This window comes from Mobula hypostoma, chromosome 10 (assembly GCF_963921235.1).
Source record: "Mobula hypostoma chromosome 10, sMobHyp1.1, whole genome shotgun sequence".
Taxonomy (NCBI): domain Eukaryota; kingdom Metazoa; phylum Chordata; class Chondrichthyes; order Myliobatiformes; family Myliobatidae; genus Mobula; species Mobula hypostoma.
This window is the reverse complement of record NC_086106.1, coordinates 42,776,026-42,803,718: the sequence shown is the minus strand read 5'-3', so window position 1 is coordinate 42,803,718 and position 27,693 is coordinate 42,776,026. Positions and strand designations below refer to the sequence as shown.

The 27,693-nt window shown below is 42.0% G+C and overlaps 1 protein-coding gene and 1 long non-coding RNA gene across 8 annotated transcripts in view; one reads left to right on the top strand and one right to left on the bottom strand.

Annotated features, from left to right (window-relative positions):
• LOC134352871 (tubulin polyglutamylase ttll6-like) overlaps positions 1-27,693 on the bottom strand; it is a 137,051-nt gene that overhangs the window by 23,490 nt on the left and 85,868 nt on the right. For all 7 annotated transcript variants that reach the window (XR_010019488.1, XM_063060416.1, XM_063060420.1 and 4 more), the window contains 4 exons: positions 24,731-24,956; positions 20,948-21,129; positions 5,396-5,564; positions 2,833-3,006 (listed from right to left, as the gene is read on the bottom strand). Coding sequence is in view for 6 of the 7 variants with exons in the window: in XM_063060416.1 (XP_062916486.1) it covers positions 2,833-3,006; positions 5,396-5,564; positions 20,948-21,129; positions 24,731-24,956 (751 nt within the window). In the remaining variant the exon portion in view is untranslated. The remainder of the gene's footprint in view (positions 1-2,832; positions 3,007-5,395; positions 5,565-20,947; positions 21,130-24,730; positions 24,957-27,693) is intronic.
• The window catches only part of LOC134352873 (uncharacterized), a 73,613-nt gene that overhangs the window by 25,467 nt on the left and 20,453 nt on the right, over positions 1-27,693 (top strand). Inside the window, exons 2-3 of the long non-coding RNA XR_010019490.1 lie at positions 24,719-24,829; positions 27,542-27,623. This is a non-coding gene — a long non-coding RNA (uncharacterized LOC134352873). The remainder of the gene's footprint in view (positions 1-24,718; positions 24,830-27,541; positions 27,624-27,693) is intronic.

Here is a 27,693-nt window from a genome sequence, read left to right as displayed (position 1 = left end):
TCGAGTCTGCTCCGCTGTTTCATCATGGCTGATCCATTTCCCTCTCAAACCCATTTTCCCTTTACCCTTTGACGCCCTATCTAATTATTTGGTGATGCATTGCCTGAGCTGTCTATTCAAACATCCAATATCAGTCCATCCTTTCTGAGATAAGGGGCCCAAAAGTGCACACCAGACTCCAGGTGAGGCCTCACTACTGCCTTATAAAGCCTCAGCATTACATCCTTACATGCAGAAAGACTGGAATCCTCTCTCTCTCTCACTCACGCTGACACCAAGCTGTCTGGCCAGGGGCAAAACATCTGCCAACAGGTTTGGTTGCTAACTTGAAAGCCAGCTCGCGTTCCCAACCTCCAAACCAAAGCCCCACTTGGGCTGAAGGCTAAACCAGTGAAAAGACCCACTGGCGTGACCCTCAGACGTTCCTTCAAAGATATCCCTGCAGCTGAGGGTAGGAGTCCTTTAATAGAACATACAACAGTATAGTACAGGAACAGGCCCTTCGGCCCTCAATGTTGTGCCAGACCAATTAAATTAGTAATCAAATAGCTCACTAAACTCATCTTTCCTGCCTACACAATGTCCATATCTTCCCATCTTCCTCACATTCATGTGCCTATCTAAACGTCTCTTAAAAATCTCTAATGTATCTATCTCTACCACCAACGCAGGCACCCACCACTCTCTGTGTAAAAGATCAGCTCTCACATCTCTGAAATTACCCTTACTCACTTCCTCCTCTCCTTGGACTCCCCACTCTGGTTCTCTGCCTGCTCTGGATCTTCTCATCTCGAACTGCCGACGGGATATAGACTTCATCACTCCTTCACTCCTCCACTGAATGCACTGCCCTCTACTCTCCCCGCACCAATCCCAACCTGACCATCAAACTGCCTCCAAAGCCAGTATATCCTTCCTCAAGTATGGAGACCAGAACTGCATGTAGTACTCCAGATGCAGCCTCACTAGTACCCTGTACAGTTGCAGCATAACTTCCCTGCTCTTCAATTCAGTCCCTCTGGTAATGAAGGCCAATACTGTATTCCATTTGCTTTCGTGATAGCCTGCTGCACCTGCAAACCAACCTTTTGTGACTCATGCACAAGTACTCCCAAATCCCTCAGCACAGCAGTATGCTGGAAATTTTTACCGTTTAAATAATAACCTGCTCTTCCATTTTTCCTTCCAAAGTGGATGACCTCGCATTTACCAACATTGTACTCCATCTGCCAGACCCTTGCCCACTCACTTAACCTATCTATACGTATCTCTCTGTATCTTCTGCACAATTTACTTTCCCACTCAATCTGGTATCATCAGCAAACTTAAGCGATACACTACACCCGGTTCCCTCTTCGAGATCGTTAATATATATCGTGAACAGTTGCAGGCCCAACACCGACCCGTATGGCACCACCGCTCACCACTGATTGCCAAAAAGAGTAACACCCATGTATCCCAACTCTGCTTTCTTTCAGTTAACCAATCCTGTATCCATGCTAATACATCACCCCAACTCTTTGCATCCTTATCTTATGGATAAGTCTTTTATGCAGCACCTTATCAAACACATTCCAGAGGTCCAAGTAAATAACATCCATCTGTTCCCCTCTATCCACTGCACTTGTTATATCCTCAAAGAACTCCAGTAAGTTTGTCAAACAGGATCTGCCCTTGCTGAATCCATGCTGCATCTGCCTGATGGATCCATTTCCTGCCAGATGTCTCGCTATTTCTTCTTTAATGATAGCTTCAAGCATTTTCCCAACTACAGATGTTAAACTAACTGACCTGTAGTTACCTGCTTTTGCCTACATCATTTTTTGAACAGTGGCGTGACATTCGCCGTCTTCTAATCCACCAGAACCTGCCCACAGTCCAGAGAATTTTAGTTTATTTTCTTTCCTTATTCCCTTTCTTTATTAGTTGCTTGATGGTTCTTTGTTGCTTTTTGAAATTTTCCCAGTCTTCCAGTTTCCCACTACTCTTGGAGGCTTTCTATTCACACGCTTTTAGTTTGACACCTTCTTTAATGTCCTTAGTTATCCAAGACTGGTTCTCCCCACCCTTATTGTCCTTGCTTTTAACTGGAATATACTTTTGTTGAGCACCGTGAAAAATCTCTTTGAAAGACTTCCACTGCTCCTCAATAGTCCCACCATATAGCCTGTGTTCCCAGACTACTTTTGCACCCTCCATTTGTATGGGAAACTGAGTCATACTGTGATCACTCTTTCCAAGAGGATCCCTAACTACAAGATCACTAATTTTACCTTTCTCATTGCACAGGACCAGATCTAAGATAACACATTCTCTTGTAGGTTAAGTAACACGCTGTTCAAGAATGCCATCAAGACTGTCTTGAGCAACATGATTCACCCAATCTATGTGCAAGTTAGTCTCCCATGATAACTGCTGTTCCATTCTTACGTTCCTGAGATATTTCTGTTTATTGCCTGTGCCACTGTAATGTTATTATTTGGTGGCTGATCGACAACTCCCACCAGTGATTTTTTTTCCCTTACTGTTCCTAATCTCTACCTAGACGGACTCAATATTCCGCTCCTTAGATCTTATACCGTCTCTCACTGTCGCACTGATCTTATCCTTAGAGCGCTACTCCACCTCCCTTACCTTCCTGCCTATCATACCGTATAACCTGATATCCTTGGATATTTAATTCCCAATCTTGACTTAGCTGAGAGGTTGCTTTGAGCTGAGCTGTAAATCATCTACAAGATTTCAGCTCAGCTGAAATCATCTACATCTCGTAGATTAAATCATTTGTCCCACCTAAGGCCACTTAGCACGTCAACCAAGTGTAACTCTTACAGGAGTGGAGGATGATGACGTCTGCAGCCCTTCTGGTGACTTTGGCTTCACCAAGATCAACAGGGTCGGATTCTCCTGCAACTGGGACTCTTCTTGCAGGTTCTCTTCAGGGAACCCCGGTTCTTTGAGGAGCATTTCCTTCTGCTCCTGACTCTGTTGAATTTCCCCGTGCATCTGCCTGGAGAGATAGCGAGATTTTCAATACCAAGCCATTGCACCAATATTAACAATGCCCTCTCCCACCCCTTCAATGTTCCAACCTCATGCCCAGTAGGGCCAGCACGCTCAGCTGTTCCAGAGGGAGCAGTACCGGGGGCAAGAATCACCCGTGAGTCTAACATTGAGGGGGGTGGGGTGCTCTTTGACATAGGAATGGGAAGTGTACCTGACCTTGCACTCAACGTCAGTAAGACCAAAGATCTGATCGCAGACCTCAAAGGGTAAGACGAGGGAACACACATCAGTCCTCACAGAGGGATCAGAAGTGGAGAGAGTGAGCAATTTCATGTTCCTAGGTGTCAACATCTCTGAGGATATCGATGCAGTTGCAAAGAAGGCACAACATCAGCTGTATATCATGAGGAGGCTGAGGTGATTTAGTATGTCTGCAAAGACACTTGCAAATCTCTACAGATGTACCATGGAGAGCATTCTAATCGGCTGCATCACCATCTGGTATGGTGGGGGGGGTGGGCACTGCACAGGACCGAAAGGAGCTACAGAAAGTTGTGAACTCAGTCAGCTCCATCATGAGCACTCACCTCCCCAGCATCCAGGGCATCTTCAAGGAGCGATGCCTCAAAAAGACGGCCTCCACCATCAAGGACCCCCATCGCCCAGGGCATGCCCTCTTCTCCTCTTCTCACTGCAACCATCGGGGGGAGGTACAGGAGCCTGAAGGCACAAACTCAACAACTCAGGAACAGCTCCTTCCCCTCAGCCATCAGGTTTCTGAATGGACAATGAAACCATGAACACAAGCTGACTACTGTTCTCCCCCTCTTTTTGCACTACTTCATTAATTTAACTATTATATATATACAGTAATTCACAGTTTTGATTATTATGTATTACATTGTACTGCTACCACGTAACAACAAGTTTCACGACGTACCCCAGTGATATGAAACCAAATCATGATTCTGTTCCGTATCACCAGTGATGAATCACCACACTTGATCAGAATCAGGTTTCACATCATTAACATATATCGGGAAAGTTGTTGTGAAACTTGCGACATAAAAACACTGTAAGTTGCAATAGAAAACATACTAAAAATTAAACTAAATGAGTAGTGCAAAAAGACTGCAAGAAACAGTGAGATGGTGTTCCTGGGCTCAATGTCCATTCTGAAATCCGGTGGCACAGGGGAAGAAGCTGTTCCTGAATCGTTGACTGTGGGTCTTCAGGCTCCTGTACCTCCTCCCTGATAGTAGCAATGAGAAGAGGGCATGTCCTGGGTGGTGGGGGTCCTTAATGATGGTAAGAATATATAGCTGTGGAGGGACAGAACTTAGAACCTGACAGCACAGTACAGGCCCTTCACCCCACGATGTGGTGCTAATCTTTAACCTACTTTAAGGTCAATTTAACCTTTCCCTTCCATAGAGCCCTCCATTCTTCTATCATCCATGTGCCCATCCAACAGTCTCTTTAATGTCCCTAATGTATCTGCCTCTACCACCACCCCTGGCAGGGTGTTCCATGCACTCACTACTCTGTGTGAAGAATTTACCTCTGACATCCCCCCTATACTTTCCTCCAATTACCTTAAAATGATGCCCCCCTTCCCCATTAGCCACTTCCAACCTGGGAAAAAGTCTCTGACTGCCCATTTGATCTATGCCTTTTTCATCTCCTTCATCAAGTCACCTCTCACCCTCCTTCGCTCCAAAAAGAAAAGCCCTAACTCGTTCACCCATTCCCATAAAAACATGCTCTCTGATCTGGGCAGCATCCTGGTAAACCTCCTCTGCACCTTTCCAATCATGAGGCAACCAGAATGCGACACAATTGTGTTGTGGGTAGTGGGGAAGTGGTGTGGGATTAGAAAGAGGGTGAAAGGATTGGGGAGGGATTATAGAGGGGTAGTAGAGAATGTGGTTAAGATCATAAGATGCAGATCAGAATTAGGCCATTTGGCCCATCAAGTCTGCTCTGCCATTTCATCATGGCTGATCCATTTTCCCTCTCAGCCGCAATCTCCTACCTTCTCCCCTTATCGCTTCATGCCCTGACCAATCAAGAATCTATCAGCATCTGCTTTAAATATACCCAATGACTTGGCCTCCACAGCCACCTGTGGAGCAAATTCCACGGATTCACCACTCTCTGGCTAAAGAAATTCCTCCTCTCCTCCTTTCTAAGAGGACACTCCTCCGTTTCTGTTCTGAGGCTGTGTTCCCTGGTCCAAGACTCTCCCTCCATAGGAAGCATCTCCCACATCCACTCTTTCGAGGCCTTTCACCGCTTGACAGGTGATGGGACACTGGGTGGCTGTGGGACACTGGAGAGGGAGGGAGGGAGGGAGGGAGGGGGCAGGACTGGGAGGGGCAGTGTAAACCTGCCTGACAAATTCTTCCCGAGCCTTGGAGTCAACTGTTTCCAAGAACTTCTCATATTTCTCTGAAGTGGAGCTCGGGTAGATCCTTTTGAAGTTCCCCATGTTTTCGTCTTCGTACTTCTCCACCTGTTCCACCCAGGTAGCCTGGTTGTTTCGAGTCTCGTCAGCTCTAATATGAAAGCAAAGAGGAGGTGTCAGTTATTCCTTTTGAAAATCGATCTCTTGCCATAAGACCAGAAAACACAGGAGCAAAATGAGGCCATTCAGCCCATCGAGCCTGCTCCAGAATTCCATCACGGCTGAGATATTTTCTTTCTCCAGCCTTCTCTCCATAACCTTTGACCCCCCCTTACTAAACAAGAACCTTTCTTTCTTTTTCTTTTTAAATCTTTTTATTGAGTAAGTATACAAAAAAGGTAAGCCATATAAACATTAATACAATGTTAAAGTATAATAAAATTCCAAAAGATAACAATACCAAAAAGAAAATACTACAAACAATGTAATTTAAGCATAAGAAACCAAAATAACATAATAGTATACTAGATTTTATATATATCAATGGAAAAAAAGAAAAAAAAACCCCCCAAAAAAACCCACCGTGCAACTAACTAAAGGCAAAGCAAAGCAATGGGCTAACTTGAAACCAAACAGAGTTAAACTTAAAATCACGTCCTCAATCCCGACCTCCATTAAAACAGTGAAAAAAAAACAAGAAGGGTAAATATTACATTAAATGAAAATATCGAATAAAAGGTCCCCAAATCTGTTCAAATTTAAATGAAGAATCATAAAGGTTACTTCTAATTTTCTCCAGATTCAAACATAAAATCGTCTGAGAAAACCAAAAAAAGGTAGTTGGAGCATTAAGCTCTTTCCAATGTTGTAAAATACATCTTTTCGCCATTAAAGTAAGAAATGCAATCATTCTACGGGCTGAAGGGGAAAGATTACTAGAAATTTTAGGTAGTCCAAAGATAGCAGTAATAGGGTGAGGAGAGATATCTATATTTAATACCTTAGAAATAATATTGAAAATATCTCTCCAAAAAGTTTCCAAAGTAGGGCAAGACCAAAACATATGAGTTAAAGAGGCTATCTGCCCCGAACATCTATCACAGAAAGGATTAATATGCGAGTAAAAACGCGCTAACTTATCTTTGGACATATGTGCTCTATGCACCACTTTAAATTGAATTAGGGAATGTTTAGCACAAATAGAGGAAGTATTAACTAATTGTAAAATCTGCCCCCAATCATCCACAGAAATGGTAAGCCCCAATTCCTGTTCCCAATCTACCCTAATCTTATCAAATGGAGCTTTCCTGAGTTTCATAATAATATTATAAATCATAGCCGATGCACCTTTCTGACATGGATTAAGGTTAATTATCGAATCTAAAATATATATAGGAGGAAGCATTGGAAAGGAAGGAAGTATAGTACTTAGAAAATTTCTAACTTGTAAATATCTAAAAAAATGTATTCTTGATAGGTTATATTTATTAGATAATTGTTCAAAAGACATAAGGGAACCATCTAAAAATAAATCCAAAAACCGTAAAATACCCTTAGTCTTCCAAGTTTGAAAAGCGCGATCCGTAAAAGAGGGAGGAAAAAATATGTTACCTAAAATAGGAATCGCTAACCCGAATTGATTAAGATCAAAAAATTTTCTGAATTGAAACCAAATACGCAAAGCATATTTAACGATCGGGTTAGAGACCTGCTTAAGGCGTTTCGAATCAAAAGGAAGAGATGAACCTAAAATAGAACCAAGTGTATAACCCTGAACAGATTGTAATTCCAATGCTACCCATTTAGGAATAGATAGTATATCCCGGTCAAGTAACCAAAATTTCATATGTCGAATATTAATAGCCCAATAATAAAATCTAAAGTTAGGTAATGCTAAACCTCCATCTCTCTTAGCTTTCTGTAAATGTATTTTACCCAGTCTCGGATTCTTATTCTGCCAAATAAATGAAGAAATTTTAGAGTCGACTTTATCAAAAAAAGATTTAGGAACGAAAATTGGTAATGCCTGAAACACATATAAAAATTTTGGCAAAAAAAACATCTTAACTGCATTAATACGACCAATCAAAGTTAAATATAAAGGAAACCATTTAGATGAAAGTTGAGTAATATGGTCTATTAATGGTAAAAAGTTAGTCTTAAATAAATCTTTATGTTTACAAGTAATTTTAATCCCAAGATATGAAAAGTAATTATTAATCAATTTAAATGGAAATTTATAATATAAGGGAAGATGTTTATTAATCGGAAAAAGTTCACTCTTACTAAGATTTAATTTATAACCTGAGAAAAGACCAAATTGTGCTAATAACTCTAAAACAACAGGAATAGATCTCTCAGGATTAGAAATATATAAAAGTAAATCATCAGCATAGAGTGATAATTTATGGGACTTTAATCCCCGGGTTATCCCAGTAATATTTGAAGATTCTCGAATAGCAATTGCAAGAGGTTCTAATGCAATATCAAATAATAGGGGACTAAGAGGACAGCCTTGTCGAGTACCACGAAAGAGAGGAAAAAAAGGTGAGTTTAAAGAGTTAGTACGAACCGAGGCTACAGGGGAGTGATATAACAGTTTAATCCAGGATATAAATTTCAGGCTAAAATTAAACATTTCAAGCACCTTAAATAAATAAGGCCATTCTACTCTATCAAAAGCTTTCTCGGCATCTAAAGAAATAACACACTCAGGAACATTTTGTGAGGGAGTATAAACGGTATTTAACAATGTACGAATATTATAAAAAGAGTAACGACCTTTAATAAAACCCGTTTGGTCTTCCGAAATAATAGAAGGAAGTACTTTTTCTAGTCTATTTGCTAATAACTTAGAAAAAACTTTAGAATCAACATTTAATAAAGATATTGGTCTATAAGATGCACATTGAGCAGGGTCTTTATCCTTCTTTAGTATTAAAGAAATTGATGCTCTATTAAAAGATTCCGGAAGTTTACCAAGTTTCAAAGAAGCCTCAAAAACCTTATAGAGCCAAGGAATCAATAAAGAAGCAAAACATTTATAAAATTCAACGGTAAACCCATCAGGGCCAGGAGCTTTCCCCAGATTCATAGAAAAAATAACATTCTTAATCTCATCCATTGTAATGGAAGTATCTAATAAAGAAGACATATCCTGTGAAATCTGAGGAAAGTCTAACTTATCTAAAAAATCATTCATATATTTAGAATCTCTTTCTTTCTTTCTTTTTAAATCTTTTTATTGAGTAAGTATACAAAAAAGGTAAGCCATATAAACATTAATACAATGTTAAAGTACAATAAAATTCCAAAAGATAACAATACCAAAAAGAAAATACTACAAACAATGTAATTTAAGCATAAGAAACCAAGATAACATAATAGTATACTAGATTTTATATATATCAATGGAAAAAAAAAAGAAAAAAAAACCCCCAAAAAAAAACCCACCGTGCAACTACCTAAAAGCAAAGCAAAGCAATGGGCTAACTTGAAACCAAACAGAGTTAAACTTAAAATCACGTCCTCAATCCCGACCTCCATTAAAACAGTGAAAAAAAAACAAGAAGGGTAAATATTACATTAAATGAAAATATCGAATAAAAGGTCCCCAAATCTGTTCAAATTTAAATGAAGAATCATAAAGGTTACTTCTAATTTTCTCCAGATTCAAACATAAAATCGTCTGAGAAAACCAAAAAAAGGTAGTTGGAGCATTAAGCTCTTTCCAATGTTGTAAAATACATCTTTTCGCCATTAAAGTAAGAAAAGCAATCATTCTACGGGCTGAAGGGGAAAGATTACTAGAAATTTTAGGTAGTCCAAAGATAGCAGTAATAGGGTGAGGAGAGATATCTATATTTAATACCTTAGAAATAATATTGAAAATATCTCTCCAAAAAGTTTCCAAAGTAGGGCAAGACCAAAACATATGAGTTAAAGAGGCTATCTGCCCCGAACATCTATCACAGAAAGGATTAATATGCGAGTAAAAACGCGCTAACTTATCTTTGGACATATGTGCTCTATGAACCACTTTAAATTGAATTAGGGAATGTTTAGCACAAATAGAGGAAGTATTAACTAATTGTAAAATCTGCCCCCAATCATCCACAGAAATGGTAAGCCCCAATTCCTGTTCCCAATCTACCCTAATCTTATCAAATGGAGCTTTCCTAAGTTTCATAATAATATTATAAATCATAGCCGATGCACCTTTCTGACATGGATTAAGGTTAATTATCGAATCTAAAATATATATAGGAGGAAGCATTGGAAAGGAAGAAAGTATAGTACTTAGGAAATTTCTAACTTGTAAATATCTAAAAAAATGTATTCTTGATAAGTTATATTTATTAGATAATTGTTCAAAAGACATAAGGGAACCATCTAAAAATAAATCCAAAAACCGTAAAATACCCTTAGTCTTCCAAGTTTGAAAAGCGCGATCCGTAAAAGAGGGAGGAAAAAATATGTTGCCTAAAATAGGAATCGCTAACCCGAATTGATTAAGATCAAAAAATTTTCTGAATTGAAACCAAATGCGCAAAGCATATTTAACTATCGGGTTAGAGACCTGCTTAAGGCGTTTCGAATCAAAAGGAAGAGAGGAACCTAAAATAGAACCAAGTGTATAACCCTGAACAGATTGTAATTCCAATGCTACCCATTTAGGAATAGATAGTATGTCCCGGTCAAGTAACCAAAATTTCATATGTCGAATATTAATAGCCCAATAATAAAATCTAAAGTTAGGTAATGCTAAACCTCCATCTCTCTTAGCTTTCTGTAAATGTATTTTACCCAGTCTCGGATTCTTATTCTGCCAAATAAATGAAGAAATTTTAGAGTCGACTTTATCAAAAAAAGATTTAGGAACGAAAATTGGTAATGCCTGAAACACATATAAAAATTTTGGCAAAAAAAACATCTTAACTGCATTAATACGACCAATCAAAGTTAAATATAAAGGAAACCATTTAGATGAAAGTTGAGTAATATGGTCTATTAATGGTAAAAAGTTAGTCTTAAATAAATCTTTATGTTTACAAGTAATTTTAATCCCAAGATATGAAAAGTAATTATTAATCAATTTAAATGGAAATTTATAATATAAGGGAAGATGTTTATTAATCGGAAAAAGTTCACTCTTACTAAGATTTAATTTATAACCTGAGAAAAGACCAAATTGTGCTAATAACTCTAAAACAACAGGAATAGATCTCTCAGGATTAGAAATATATAAAAGTAAATCATCAGCATAGAGTGATAATTTATGGGACTTTAATCCCCGGGTTATCCCAGTAATATTTGAAGATTCTCGAATAGCAATTGCAAGAGGTTCTAATGCAATATCAAATAATAGGGGACTAAGAGGACAGCCTTGTCGAGTACCACGAAAGAGAGGAAAAAAAGGTGAGTTTAAAGAGTTAGTACGAACCGAGGCTACAGGGGAGTGATATAACAGTTTAATCCAGGATATAAATTTCAGGCTAAAATTAAACATTTCAAGCACCTTAAATAAATAAGGCCATTCTACTCTATCAAAAGCTTTCTCGGCATCTAAAGAAATAACACACTCAGGAACATTTTGTGAGGGAGTATAAACGGTATTTAACAATGTACGAATATTATAAAAAGAGTAACGACCTTTAATAAAACCCGTTTGGTCTTCCGAAATAATAGAAGGAAGTACTTTTTCTAGTCTATTTGCTAATAACTTAGAAAAAACTTTAGAATCAACATTTAATAAAGATATTGGTCTATAAGATGCACATTGAGCAGGGTCTTTATCCTTCTTTAGTATTAAAGAAATTGATGCTCTATTAAAAGATTCCGGAAGTTTACCAAGTTTCAAAGAAGCCTCAAAAACCTTATAGAGCCAAGGAATCAATAAAGAAGCAAAACATTTATAAAATTCAACGGTAAACCCATCAGGGCCAGGAGCTTTCCCCAGATTCATAGAAAAAATAACATTCTTAATCTCATCCATTGTAATGGAAGTATCTAATAAAGAAGACATATCCTGTGAAATCTGAGGAAAGTCTAACTTATCTAAAAAATCATTCATATATTTAGAATCTCGAGGAGACTCTGATTGATATAAAGAAGAATAAAAATCACAAAAGGTTTGATTAATCCCCACATGATCCAATATCAATCGATCATTTTGGTTATAAATCTGATTGATTTGAGATTTAACATAATTAGATTTCAATTGATTAGCCAGCAGCTTGCCAATTTTATCACTGTGAACATAAAAATCACTTCTTGTTTTCTTTAATTGGTTTACAATCGAGGACGAGAGTAGTAAACTGTGTTCCATTTGAAGTTCAGTTCTTTGTTTGTATAGCTCCTCAGAAGGAGCCATAACATATTTCTTATCAATTTCTTTAATCTTGTCCACAATTGCCATCTCCTCCTGCTTCTGTTTCTTCCTCAGAGCAACGGAATACGAAATAATCTGACCCCGAATATAGGCTTTAAAAGTGTCCCAAAGAGTGTTAACCGAAATATCTTCTGTATGGTTAATTATAAAAAAAAGCTCAATCTGTTCATTCATAAATTTAACAAAGTCCGAGTCCTGAAGCAACAGCGAATTAAAACGCCATTGTCTATTGTTTGGTATATTGGCCATAATTTTAATAGAAAGCTTAAGTGGAGCATGATCCGAAATGGTTATAGAATCATAATCACATTTAATCACTGAAGGAATGAGACGAGAATCAATAAAAAAATAATCAATTCTTGAATAGGAATGATGAACATGTGAAAAAAAGGAAAAATCTTTTTCCTGAGGATGCAGAAAACGCCAAATATCCGTCGACCCAGAATCAGAAAGGAAAAAATTAATCAAATTTGCAGATTTATTAGGTAAAGTCCGTAAAGGAGCCGAACGGTCCAAAGCTGGAGATAAACAGGTATTAAGATCTCCGCCCCAAATCAATGAAAACTCGTTCAAATTCGGAAACTGATCAAACAATGATTTATAAAATTCCGGACAATCCATATTAGGAGCATAAACATTCACCAAAACTACTTTTTTATTAAATAGTAAACCACTAACCAATAAAAATCTACCATTCGGATCAGAGATAATATCCTGTTGTATAAAAGTAACTGAGGAATCTATAAAAATAGAGACGCCTCGAATCTTAGCATTGGAGTTCGAATGAAATTGTTGTCCCTTCCAGAATTTGAAAAAACGTAGTCTGTCCCCCCTCCGTACATGGGTCTCTTGTAAAAATAAAATTTGTGCTTTAAGTCTCCGGAACACTTTAAAAACTTTTTTTCTTTTAATAGGATGATTAAGACCATTAGTATTCCAGGAGACAAAATTAATAATAGACTCCATAAATCCTAAAGTCAACCCACAACAAGGAGGATTGACAATAGGCGCGACCCACAAACCCGGAGAGGAAACAGAACATACAAAAGATACCGGGGAAAAGGACGCAACCAGTACTTCAATAATGTATATAGCCCAAAGAAAAACAAACTAAAACGTGAAGCCCCTCCCGCCACCCCCCAGCCCAAGACCCCAAGGCAAAATCTAAAGCAGACCCGCCAGAAAGAAGCAAGCGCTAAAACTACCCCCATGACTTCCGGTATACGCTCCCTAAAAAAAAGGTATAAATATGAAAAGGATCAGCTAATTGTAAAACAGTAAAAAAATAAGTAAAAAAAAAGTTAGCTCAATTAGAATACACACAGAACAGAACAAAAGCCGGAAAATATATATTAAAAAAAACCACAATAAACCTCAAACTCATGAATAGACACAGCAACAAAAAAAATAGGATTATTAACATAAAGTGATTATAAAAAGCAAAACAGAATAAAATTTAAACAAAAACTACAAAATTTAAGGCCGCACAGGAAATACGTAAGATGACAAAAGGGAAGTAACCACCCAGAATCCCCTGGGAAAAGAAAGAAATGACGCAGTTAAAAAGAAAGTTTAGTAGCCATATTAAGAAATCGAAAGTAAACTTTTCTGCCCAAATAGGGCACAGAAAAGTTAAAACCAACCAATTCACAGCCTCCGATCGACGGAGAAAATTAAAAAGAAAGCAATTAAGATGTTGGAGATGAAAGTTGATCCAGATAACTCTGGGCATCCGATGGAGAATCAAAAAAACGAAGGGCTCCATCTGACATGCGAATCCTTAGACGTGCAGGGTACAGCAGCGCTGGTCTTAAATCCCTCTTATAGAATTCCGACATCACGGATCTGTAACGGACCCGTTGGTCCCAGATTGGTTTACTGAAATCTTCCACGAATCGGAACTTAAGATCCGAAAAATCAATGAAACCTTTAGATCGAGCGAATCGAAACAGTCTCTCCTTGTCTTGAAAGTAATGAAAACGTAAGATAACATGCCTAGGTCTATCTGACCTAGACGAGTATGATGGGATTCTGTGAACACGATCCAGTAGCGGTGGTTGGTCAGGAAATACAGTAGGGAATGCATCTTTTAAAAGTTGGGAGAAATATTTCATGGGGTTGTTACCTTCAGCGGCTTCCCTCACGCCAATCATTCGTAAATTCTGCCGTCGCATTCTAGATTCCAAGTCAGAGTTTTTAAAAGTCAAAAAGTCAAGTTTCTTCTTCATTACATTAATTGTTTCTTCGATTTTCCCCATCTTAAGCTCACTTTGTTGCGCGAATTTTTGAAGATCAGATATAGCCGACTGATGTTCCGCAATACATGTTTGCATCTTATCAATTGAATCGGCAATTTTCTGGAAATTAGTTGAGATTTCCGTATGAATCAGGTCTTTAACAAAGCCTGCAATTTCCGTACGAATCATCTCCCTAACAGAGGTTGAAATTTCCCTCTGAATTAACTCCGCTATCGCTTTCAAAGTCACCGGTGATTCAGTCGGAGGTAGATCAGTAGCTTTCGGTTTAACCGGAGGTTTACCATCCTTGCCGTCTTTCTCGTTCTTAGACATAGCAGATCTAAGTTCCATCCAGTTGTCGGAGAATTCAGTTTAATTCAAAGTATTGTAAGAGTTGATGCCTTAATGGTTAATTAAAGTATAGCTGACCATAGAGAAAAAAAACTCAGAGGTAATGGAGCGAGTCAAGAACGCGACTTCACTCCATGAGCGCTACCGGAAGTCCCCCAACAAGAACCTATCAACCTCCACTTACCCAATGACGTGGCCCCCACAGCCATATTTTGCAATTATTTCCACAGATTCACCACCCCTGACTGTAGAAATCCCTCCTTGTCTCTGTTCAAAAGGGACATTCTTGTATTCTCAGGCTGTGTCCTCTGATTTTAGATTCCCGTACAGAAAGAAACGGCCTTTCTACATCCACTCTGCCTAGGCCTTACAATATTTGATAGATTTCAATGTGATCCTCCCACATTTTTCTAAACTCCAGCAAGTACAGGCCCAGGGCCATCAAATTCTCCTCAAAACTTAACCCTTTCATTCCCAGGATCATTCTTTTGAACCTCCTCTGGACTTTCTCCAATGCCAGCCCAACTTTTTTTGATGTTAAAGGCCTGAAATGGTTAGCACGAGAGGGCACAGTTTTAAGGTGCTTGGAAGCAGATACAGAGGAGGTGTCGGGGTAAGTTTTTTTACACAGAGAGTGGTGAGTGCGTGGAATGGGCTGCCGGCAACGGTGGTGGAGGCGGATATGATAGGGTCTTTTAAAAGACTCCTGGATAGGTACATGGAGCTCAGAAAAATGGAGGGCTATGGGTAACCCGAGGTTCGGCACAGCTCTGTGAGCCAAAGGGCCTGTATTGAGCTGTACGTTTCTATGTTTCTATCATTATGTGCTGGGTCACATGACATCATCATTATGTGCCGTGCTGTATGACATGGGCGATCTTGGTCCCATGGCCATGATTGGGCCATGGCCCCATGGGAAGCAGGGATTTAGATTCTTAGACCACTGCGATCTGTTTTGGGGCAAGGATGAATTGTACAAAAGGGACGGGTTGCACCTTAACAGGCGGGGGACCAGCATTCTGGCAGGCAGGTTTGCCACTGCTACACTGGTGTGTTTAAACTTAATAGTGGGGGGGTGGAAAGAGAGGAAATATAAGGATGGAGTTAAAGGGAAAGAGAGAATAAGGAAAGTTAAGAAAGACAACAGAATTAACAGGGCAGAAAGCTCAGGAAGGGATCGGAGAGTATGGCCAAGTGCAATAGGAATCGATGTGAAAGGTGAGGGGAGTACTCTAATGGATTAAAAGTATTATATATCAATGCACGGAGTATAAGAAATAAAGTGGATGAGCTTGAGGCTCAGTTGGAAATTGGCAAGTATGATGTTGTAGGAATAACAGAGACATGGCTGCAAAAGGACCAGGGCTGGGAAATAAATATTCAAGGGTATACATCCTATCAAAAGAACAGACAGGTGGGCAGAGGGGGTGAGTGGCTCTGTTGGTGAGGAATGAAATTCAGTCCCTTGCAAGGGGCGACACAGAATCAGGAGATGTAGAGTCAGTATGGATAGAACTGAGAAATTGTAAGGGCAAAAAGACCTTAATGGGAGTTATCTACAGGGCCCCAAACAGTAGCCTGGATATAAGGTGCAAGTTGAATCAAGAGTTAAAATTGGCATGTCGCAAAGGTAATGCTACGGTTGTTATGGGGGATTTCAACATGCAGGTAGACTGGGAAAATCAGGTTGGTCCAGACCCCAAGAAAGGGAGTTTGTGGAGTGCCTCTGAGATGGATTCCGAGAGTAGCTTGTACTGGAACCTACCAGGGAGCAGGCAATTCTGGATTTAGTGTTGTGTAATGAACCGGATTTGATAAGGGAACTCGAGGTAAAGAAGCCACTAGGAGGTAGTGACCATAATATGATAAGTTTTCAAATACAATTTGAGAGGGAGAAGGGAAAATCGGAAGTGTCAGTATTGCAGTTGAACAAAGGGGACTATGGAGCCATGAGGGAGGAGCTGGCCAAAGTTGACTGGAAAGATACCCTAGCAGGGATGACAGTGGAACAATAATGGCAGGTACTTCTGGGAAGGTGCAGGAGCAGTTCATTCCAAAGAGGAAGAAAGATTCTAAGGGGAGTAAGGGACGACCATGGATGACAAGGGAAGTCAAGCATAGTATAAAAATAAAAGAGAGGAAGTATAACATAGCAAAGATGAGCGGGAAGCCAGAGGATTGGGAGACTTTTAAAGAGCAACAGAGGATAACTTAAAAGGCAATTTGGGGAAAAAAGATGAGATACGAAGGCAAGCAAGCCAAGAATAGAAAGGAGGATAATAAAAGCTTCTTTAGGTATGTGAAGAGGAAAAAATTAGTTACGACCAAAGCTGGGCCCTTGAAGACAGAAACGGGTGAATTTATTATGGGGAACAAGGAAATTGCAGACGAGTTGAACAGGTACTTTGGATCTGTCTTCACTGGGGAAGACACAAACAATCTCCCAGATGTAATAGTGGCCGGAGGACCTAGGGTAACGGAGGAACTGAAGGAGATTCATATTAGGCAGAAAATGGTATTGGATAGACTGATGGGACTGAAGGATGGTAAATCCCCAGGGCCTGATGGTCTGTACCCCAGGGTACTTGAGGTGGCTCTAGAAATCTTGGATGCATTGGTAATTATTTTCCAATGTTCTATAGATTCAGGATCAGTTCCTGAGGACTGGAGGGTAGCTAATGTTATTCCACTCTTTAAGAAAAGAGCGAGAGAGAAAACAGGGAATTATAGACCAGTTAGCCTGACATCAGTGGTGGGAAAGATGCTGGAGTCTATTATAAAGGATGAAATAGCGGCACATTTGGATAGCAGTAACAGGATCGGTCCGAGTTAGCATGGATTTACGAAGGGGAAATCATGCTTGACTAATCTTCTGGAATTTTTTGAGGATGCAACTATGAAAATGGACAAGGGAGAGCCAGTGTACCTGGACTTTCAGAAAGCCTTTGATAAAGTCCCACATAGGAGATTAGTGGGCAACATTAGAGCATATGGTATTGGGGGTAGGGTACTGACAGGGATAGAAAATTGGTTGGCAGACAGGAAACAAAGAGTAGGGATTAATGGGTCCCTTTCAGAATGGCAGGCGGTGACTAGTGGGGTACCGCAAGGCTCGGTGCTGGGACCGCAGCTATTTACAATATACATTAATGATTTAGATGAAAGGATTAAAAGTAACATTAGCAAATTTGCAGATGACACAAAGCTGGGTGGCAGTATGAAATGTGCGGAGGATGTTGAGATAATGCAGGATGACTTGGACAGGTTGGGTGAGTGGGCAGATGCAGTTTAATGTGGATAAATGTGAGATTATCCACTTTGGTGGCAAGAACAGGAAGGCAGATTACTATTTGAATGGTGTCAAGTTAGGAAAGGGGAAGTACAACGAGATCTTGGTGTCCTTGTTCATCAGTCACTGAAAGTAAGCATGCAGGTACAGCAGGCAGTGAAGAAAGCTAATGGCGTAACAAGGGGAGTTGAGTTGAGTATAGGAGCAAAGAGGCCTTCTGCAGTTGTACAGGGCCCTGGTGAGACCACACCTGGAGTATCGTGTACAGTTTTGGTCTCCAAATTTGAGGAAGGACATTGTTGCTATTGAGGGAGTGTAGTCGAGGTTCACGCGGTTAATTCCCGGGATGGCGGGACTGTCATATGCTGAAAGATTGGAGCGACTGGGCTTGTATACACTGAAATTCAGAAGGATGAGAGGGGATCTGATTGAAACATACAAGATTATTAAGGGATTGGACACGCTAGAGGCAGGAAACATGTGCCCGATGTTGAGGGAGTCCAGAACCAGAGGCCACAATTTGAAAATAAGGGGTAGGCCACATAGAATGGAGTTGAGGATAAACTTTTTCACCCAGAGAGTTGTGGATCTGTGGAATGCTCTGCCTCAGAAGGCAGTGGAGGCCAATTCTCTGGATGCTTTCAAGAAAGAGCTAGATAGAGCTCTTAATGATAGTGGAGTCAAGGGATATGGGGAGAAGGCAGGAACAGGGTACTGATTGTGAATGATCAGCCATGATCACAGTGAATGGTGGTGCTGGCTCGAAGGGCTGAACAGCCTACTCCTGCACCTATTGTCTATTGTCTATTGATTGCTCTTGGCAAAGTTATCTACAGAAGTGGTCTGCCATTGCCTTCTTCTGGGCCAGTGTCTTTAAAAGACGGGTGACCCCAGTCATTATCAATACTCTTCAGAGATTGTCTGCCTGGCGTCAGTGGTCACATACCCAGGACTTGCGATCTGCACCGGCTGCTCATACGACTATCCACCACCTACTCCCTGATCAGGGGGCTAACCAGGTGCTACATCTTGTCCAAGGGTGACCTGCAAGCCAGAGGGGGGAAGGGGCACCTTACACCTCCTTTGGTAGAAACGTATCTCCGCCCGCCACCCAGAACTGCTCACAATACTCCAAGTGCGGTCTGACCAGTGCCTTATAAAGCCTCAGCATTACTTCCTTGGTGATATGTTCTAGTCCTCTCGAGCGCAGTCCAGCCCACAGTCCTCACTCCACCTCTTCCTGCCTGCTGAATCCATCTCCTTTCCCCTTTGTTGCAGCTCTAAGCAGCAGGAGGAACTTCTGACACAAGAAAGTCTGCAGTTGCTGGAAATCCAAAGTGCTGGAGGAATTCAGCAGGTCAGGCAGCATCTGTGGAAGGGAATAGACAGTCGACATTTCGGGCTGAGACCGTTCATCGGGACTGGAAAGGAAGGGGAAGATGCCTGAATAAGAAGGTGAGGGCAGGAGAAGGAGGATAGCTGGGAGGTGATAGGTGAAGCCAGGTGGGTGGGAAAGGTCAAGGGCAGGAGAGGAAAGAATCTGATAGGAGAGCAGAGTGGACAACAGGAGAAAGGGAAGGAGCAGGGGACACAGAAGGATGTAATAGGCACGTGAGAAGAAAGGAATGGAGGAAGGAATAGTGAAGAATGGGGGGGAGGGTTGAAATTTGTTTTCCAGAAGGAGAAATCGATATTCATACTGTCACGTTGGAGGCTACCCAGACACAATATAAGGTGTTACTCCTCCACCCTGAGGATGGACTCACCTTGGCACGAGGAGGCCGTGGACCGACATGTGGGAATGGGAATCAGAATTAAAATCTTTGGCCAGCAGAATGTCACGCTGGTGGCGGATGGCACAGAGGTGCTCAGTGGCTCTGCCTGAGCAGTGGGAAAATGTGGAACTTTAAAATGTGCAGGGAATAGCAGCGATACTTTGGCGGGGAAGCTTTTATAAAAGGATAGGAGAGGCTAACATTAAGATCGAGGATCAACTTTATGCACCAGATAAGTTTGCACGTATTTGGAATTCACTGCGTGATGTTGGTCAGGGCACGACAGGCGACAAAATCCAACAATGTACAGCAATTATACAGAATAAAGAAAAGAGATTCCGCAGGTGCTGGAAATCCAAAGTAACAGACACAAAATGCTGGAGGAACTCAGCAGGTCAGGCCGTATCTACGGAAAGGAATAAACAGTCAATGTTTCTGGCCAAGACCCTCCATTAAAGAATAAGGAAGTAGACAAAGGTAAGCCAGAGGTTAAAGTTTGGATATGGAATATAATGTGCATAAATATATAAATACCCAGTATGGATTTACAAGGTAGACAGCGTATCAAAATGTGGTTTATAGTGTTTACAGTTCAGTGCAGTGACAGGGTAATAGTTAGAGGGGGTTGGGGGTCGGTGGGGGAGTAACTAGGATGGTTGATCAGATGAACTGCCTGAGGGGAAAAAATCTTCTGAGATGGCATGAGGTCTCTTGTTTTCAGAAACCCAAGGTGCTTTTGGAAAAGTGAGCTTGCAAGGTGGGTACAGTCTTCAATGAATTTCCTGCCCACTTCTTTATTCTGAACGCATACTTCGGCTTCCCCTTCTGGGGAAATAGTCCTTCCTCCTTCCCTCTGCTTCTGTTTCCCACTCTGGCCTCTCACCTCTTCTCACCTGCCGATCACCTTCCCCTGGGCACTCCTCCTCCTTCCCTTTCTCCCACGGTCCACTCTCCTCTCCTATCAGATTACTTCCTCTCCAACCCTTCACCTTTCCCACCCACCTGGCTTTACCTATCACCTTCTAGCTATCCTCCTTCCCCTCCCTCCCCACACCTTTTTATTCCTTTCCAGTCCTGAAGAAGGGTCTCGGCCCAAAATGGCGACTGTTTGTTCATTTCCGTAAGAGGAGCAGAATTAGGCCATTTGGCCCATCGAAGCTGCTTTGCCATTTGATCACGACTGATCCCTTCCCATCTCAGCCTCAATCTCCTGCCTTCTCCCCATAACCCCTCATGCCCTGACTAATCAAGGATCTATCAACCTCTGCCTTAAATATACCCGATGACTTGACCTCCACTCCCATCTGTGGCGATGAATTCCACAGATTCACCACCCTCTGGCGAAAGAAATTTCTCGTCATCTCTGTTCTAAATGGGTGCTGCCTGGCCTGCTGAGTTCCCCCAGCACTTTGTGTGTGCAGCTGAATTTGACAGTAGGAATATTCATTAATTATCGTTGCCCAACGTGGCACTCTTCAGTCTTTCAGTCACCTGTACTCCCGCGACCACCAGATCTTAGGCAGCTGTTCCTTCTTTCGCGGCCTCTCTTCCTCCAAGTCTTTCTGCCGGCCACAAGCTGCAAGGTTAATCATGCAGAGTGTATCATAAAGAAGATCCTCCTTCACCTCTTGATCAAGATTGGAGTCCATCACAGAGCTCAGGGAATGCTTAACCTGCAACATTAATAATTAAAAATTAATAGTGTTGGCCAAAAAGAACAACAGTCTACAAATCAGTGAATTCAAATGAATCAAGGGCAGTGGAAGTAGGCAAACAAACTGTCTTTGTTCTTGCCACATGCTGAAAGGAGGTGGAGGCGGCCATTTTGTGAGACTGTCCTTGCACACCCTCCTTTTTGTGAACTCTTCGATTCTAGCTCTGGGATTATCTAATCAGAGCAATTGAATGTGGATGCAAGGAGTTTCAGCTAACGACCGGCTAACCCGGGACCACTCTCAGACAAGCAGCTATTTATAATGTAAAGTGGCAGACGTGGAGAAGAAATCTACAACCTCATTAGGCTCAGTGCCTGGGTCAGCTACCTTAACTGGTTTGAACCAGGCCAAGTTGAAAAAAAAACAAAGGCACGGGTCTGGGGGTAAAGACCATTGAACAATGCTGGCTGGAGCCCTGGACTAGAGCCATTAAGAAGGTGACCCAGATAGGGTGCTACTTCTCAGCCCAGTTTTGCATCCTATCAATGTCCCGCTGTAACCTCTGACAGCCCTCTACACTATCCACAACACTTCCAACCTTTGTGTCATCAGCAGATTTACTAACCCATCCCTCCACTTCCTCATCCAGGTCAATTGGTGGCCACCGGGAGGTCCCGTTTTTCTCTGGTGGATGGACTGTAGGTGCTCGTTGAAGCGGTTTCCCAAACTGGGCTGGGTCTCTCCGATATACAGGAAGCCACACCAGGAGCACCGGATACAACAGATGACCCCAACAGACTCACAGGTGAAATGTCGCCTCACCTGGAAGGACCGTTTGGGCCCCGATTGGTAGTGAGGGAGGAGATCCAAGTGCAGGTGTGGCACTTCTCCTGGTGGCCACCAATTTTAATTCTACTTCCTATTCCCATTCCAACATGTCAGTCCATGGCCACCTCTACTGCCGTGATGAGGCCACACTCAGGTTGGAGGAACATCTCCTTATTCCGTCTGGGTAGCCTCCAACCTGATGACACAATTTCTCCTGCTTCCGGTAATGACACCCCCCCCACTTCACTATTCCCCACTCCCATTTTGCTCCCTCATCTTATCTCCTTACCTGCCCATCACTTCCCTCTGGTGATCTTCCCCCTTCCCTTTCTTCCATGGCCTTCTGTCCTCTCCTATCAGATTCCCCCTTCCCCAGCCCTTTATCTCTTTCACCAACTTCTCAGATCTTTACCTCCCCACTCCCCATCTCCTGGTTTCACATATCACCAACAACCTTGTATGTCTTTGTGTATGTGTGTGTGTGTTTGTGTGTATTTGTGTGTCTGTGTGTGTGTGTGTGTGTGTGTGTGTGTTGCGTGTTGCGTGTTGCTTTGGATTGCCAGCCTCTGCAGATTTTCTCTTGTTTTTAATCACCCTCTGGTGTCTTCCTCTCTGGAACCATTTTAATGTGGATTTAACTATGGACAAATGCCAGGTCTTTGTCTATGGGAACTATCATAAACGACCATGGTCCTCCACCCATCTACAGATGCATATCTTCCATTGTGTCATAGTCTAAGAGCACTAAATGACAGAAGTAGGCCATTTGGCCCATCTAGTCCATGCCAAAATATTATTCTGCCAATTCCTATCAATCTGCACCTGTACCATAGACCTCGATACCCCTCCCATCCACATACTTATCTAAACTTTTCTTAAATGTCGCATCCGCCACTTCCGCTGGCACACTCTCACCACTCTGAGTGAAGAAGATCCCTTTCATGTTCCCCTTAAACATTTCACCTTTCTCAATTAACCCATGACCTCTAGTTCTAGTCTCACCCATCCTCAGCGGCAAAAGCATGCTTCCATTTACTCTATGTTCCTCATGGTTTCGTACACCTTTATCAAATCTTCCTTGATTCCCTGTGCTCTAGAGAATAACTTTCCCTGTAACTCAGGCCCTCGAGACCCAGCAACATCCTTGTGAATATTTTCTGCTATCTTTCAAATTATTGATATCTTTCCTGTAGTTAGGTGACCAGAATACTCCAAAGTAGGCCTCACCAATATCTTCAAGAGCTTCAATCTAACAACTCAGCTTCTGTACTCAACAATTTGATTAATGAAGACCAATGTGCCAAAATCTCTCTTTATGAACCCATCTATCTGTTTCCACAGGGAGCAGATTTTGGGATAACGGTCAGAAAGTTGGTTTAACTTTTTTTTTTATCTTAAGGCTGTGATTGTCAAACTGCTTCTGCACTGTGTTCTGCTCTTCTACTCAAAGTCAAGTTCAAAGTAAATTTATTATCAAAGTACATATGACCATAGGCATATGTTGATTCACTAAGATTCACTTACTTGAGGACATTCACAGTATTTAAAAGGAATCAAACAAAACATCCAGAATAAATAAATAAACAAACAATAAATATCAAGAATATGAGATGAAGAGTCCTTCAAAGTGAGTCCATAGGCTGTGGGAGCAGTTCAATGCTGAGGTGAGTGAAGATATCCCCTTTGGTTCAAGACCCTGTACCTTCTTCCTGATGGTTGAGTGGGGTAATAACTGTTCCTGAACATTTCCATTGAACTGTTGCTGCTAAGTTAACAAATTTCATGACACATACCGGTGATAATAAACCCGATTCTAATTCTGATCATATATGCCAATCTGCAACTGTGCCACAAGTTCATCGACCTTATTCTCTACACTGCACACATCCAAATATAACACCTTTTCGATAACAATAATAGTGGAAAAGTGGAAAAAAAAACACAATAATAATGGGAAAAAACACAGTAAATATAAATACATTAGATAGCTTATATGCATAGCTTGATTGTATGTCCATAAAGTGACGCTGGGCACAGGAGTTTCTGTACATAAGGTGACTCTGACAGGAAATGATAAAGTAGTGGTGGTTGCGGGTGTGTGGAGGGGTGGGTTAGTGGGTGGGGGTGTTGATCAGCCTCAGTACTTGGGGACTTACTGACTGACCATTACAGCGCTGGTGTTTAGGACAACAGTGAAGGTCCTCCATCTCTGGTGGTGTTCAGAGATTCCTTGATCATGCCCGTAGCTTCCTCTCGGTTTTCACTACTGTCGGACATGTAAGTCCCAGGTGGAGACTCAGGAACACCGCCACACTCAGATGTAAGAGGATTCTTCACTGCTGTTTGCGTAACAGTTTTGTTTTAGTGGTCAGTGCTGTTAGTGCTGAGTTGAGCCCTCGAACCTGGAGGACCGGTACACCGCTCTCAGTCTGACCTCTACCCTTTGACCTGTTTGTCATGGGTGACCCTACCCAGAGCCAAAGCCTAAAGCCCCGGCTCCAGCATGCAGACCTCTCCGGGACATTGAGGCGCGCAAGCCTCCAAACCCTACAACATGGTTGCGGTCCTCTTGGAGGACTGCTTGGGGAAAGTAACAGTTTTTGAGTCTGGTGGTCCTGGTGTGGATGCTACAGAGCCTCCTCCCTGATGGGAGTGGGGACAAACAGTGAGCAGGGTTGGTGCGATCCTTCACGATATTACTGGCCGTCCCATCATGATGTTACATTTGCATGTTTTATGCGGTCACCTAAATTATCTGCTTAACCTTTATGTATCCCAGAGACGCGCGTACCTTCATCAGCCAGGGTTTCAAGGTGTGGTCCAGCAGGATGTCAAAGCCGAGGAGCTGAAAGCAAGCACTCCCAGACCCGTGATTTGGGAAGCAGGTGAGGTAGGTGTTCCTCAGGGCCGGATACACAGACAGAATGGTTTTGATGATCAGGTCTTCAATACTGCTCCACAGCACCTCCAGGTCATAGGCATTGCTCTCCATGTATTGGTTAAAGAAAGACAGCTTTCTGCAAGAAACAACATTTTACAGAGCCGTCAGTTCTAATCTATCGCAGGCCACCGTTCATCCATCGGATGGCATTGCCGAGTGACTTCGCTGATCAAGTACTCTGCCCCACCATTTGTGTTATTGTGTGAAAGGTCAACAGCACTGCAAGCCACAAGATAGACTGCGTATCCATTGAAGGAAATATCAGCTCTCTTGATTAATTTCCCCCCTTTTTGACAGGATTTATTGGAAGTGATTTCTTGCCGATTCATAGTTGCCTTTGAAAAAGTTGACTGCACCCTGAACCCACGATATTCCATCTTGTGAAGTTGCCTGGTGGTTTACATTCACAGTCAGAAAGCACTACAGTAAACAAACAGGCCCTTTGGCCCATCTCGTCCATGCTGAATCACTAATCTGTCTGGTCCCATTGACTGGCACCCAGTCTGTAGCCCTACCATCCATGTACAAATGTATCTTAAATGTTGAAATCGCACCTCCATCTATCTCTTCTGCTGGCAGCTTGCTCCATACTCTCACCACCCTCCGAGTGAAGAAGTTTCCCTTCATGTTCCCCTTAAACTTCTCACCTTTCACCCTTAACTCACGAGCTCTAGTTCTAGTCTCACCCTCCCAAGCTCCGTGTAACAAGCCTGACGTAACGAATCAGTGTTTCCAGAGTCGTTGTCATGGAAAAGTACAGCACAGGAACAGGCCTTTTGGCCCATCTAGTCCATGCCAAAACCTGCTAAACTGCCGACACCCATTGACCTGCACCAGGATCATAGTCCTCCATCCTATCCAAACTTGGCTGAAACGTTGAAACCGAGCACGCATGCAGCACTTGTGTTGGCAGCTCATTCCACACTGGTCACCACCATCTGAGTGAAGGCGTTTCTCCTCATGTTTCCCTTCAACTTTTCACCTTTCACCCTAACCCATGATCCCTGGTTGTGGTCACACTCAACCTCAGTGGAAAAAGGCTGCTTGCATTTACCCTATCTATTCCCCTCATAATCTTGAATATTTCTGTCAAATCTCCTCTCAACCTTCTACATTCTGAGGAAGAAAGTCCTAACCTATTCAATCTTTCCTTATAACTCAGGTCCTCCAGACCCAGCTACATTTTTGTAAATTTTCCTCTACTCTTTCAACCTTATTTACTATACATCTTTCCTGTAGGTAGGTGACCAGAACTGCATGCGATACTCCAAATTAGGCCTCACCAATGTCTTATACAACTTCAACATAACATCCCATCTCTGTACTCAATATATTGATTTATGAAAGCCGATGTGACAACAGCTTTCTTTCTACCTGTGACACTACTTTCAACGAATTTTGGACCACTATTCCCAGATCCCTTTGTTCTACCGCACTCCTCAGTGCCCTACCATTCACTGTGTAAGACCTTCCCCGGCTGGTCCTACCTAAATGTAACACCTCGCACTTGTCTGCATTGACTTCCAGCTGCCATTTTTCCAGCTGATTCAGATCCCTCTGCAAGCCATGACCGCCTTCCTCACTGTCCACTATATCCTCAAATGTGGTGTCATCTGCAAATTTACTGATCCAGTTAACTACATTATCATCCAGAACACTGATAGAGATGACAAACAACAATGGGCCCAGCACTGGTCCCTGCAGCACACCACTGGTCACAGGCCTCCAGTCAGAGAGGCAAACCTCTACTACCACTCTCTGGCTTCTCCCATAAAGCCAATGTCTAATCCAATTTACAACCTATGCTGAATGCCGAGCGACTAAACCCTCTTGACCAACCTCACATACGGTACCTTGTCAAATGCCTTGCTAAAGTCCATGTAGACAACATCCACTGCTTTGCCTTCATCCGCTGTCCTGGTAACTTGCTCAAAAAACTCTCCAGGATTGGTTAGACATGACTTACCATGCACAAAGCCATGCTGACTATCCTGAATCAGTCCCGTGTCTATCCAAATACTCATATATCCAGGAAGAGGTGCAGTCGACGTTTCAGGCCGAGACCCTTCGTCAAAACGTCGACTGCACCTCTTCCTAGAGATGCTGCCTGGCCTGCTGCGTTCACCAGCAACTTTGATGTGTGTTGCTTGAATTTCCAGCATCTGCAGAATTCCTGTTGTTTACTCATATATCCAGTCCCTCAGAATACTTTCCAATAACTATCCCACTACTGATGTCAGACGGAGCAGTCTGTAATTTCCTGGTTTATGTTTAGAACCTTTCTTGTCACTAAGAATTATTTAAATATCTCTGCTAGGGCCCCTGCAGTTTCTGCACTAGCCTCCCCCAGGGTCTGAGGGAACACTTTGTCAGGCCCTGGGGATTTACCCACCATGATTTTTCTCAGGACAGCAAGCACCTCCTTCTCTGTAACCTGCATAGGGTCCATGAACTTACGGCCCATTGCAAACAATGGTAAGGCCACAGCAGTGTTGTAGGCCTCAAATATGAAGAGGAAATGGGAGATTTCCCTCACTAAAGAGCTTTTCAGCAACAGCTCAACAGTTGCCATGTCTTACAGACCTTTATTCCAGATTTATCCCATCACTGATGTAAATTTGTCTGCCTTCATGGGATTTAGCTCACATTTCTTTTTTCTAGATCCATGGTTCTTGCTGGACACGAAATACCAGATTGGGACGATCCCAACTAGCCGGACATCCTAACAGATATTCCAATCCAGGTACATTCACTGTGGCAAGGGATGTATAATTGACTCCTGCTCATTATTGTCATTATTTATTGATCATATA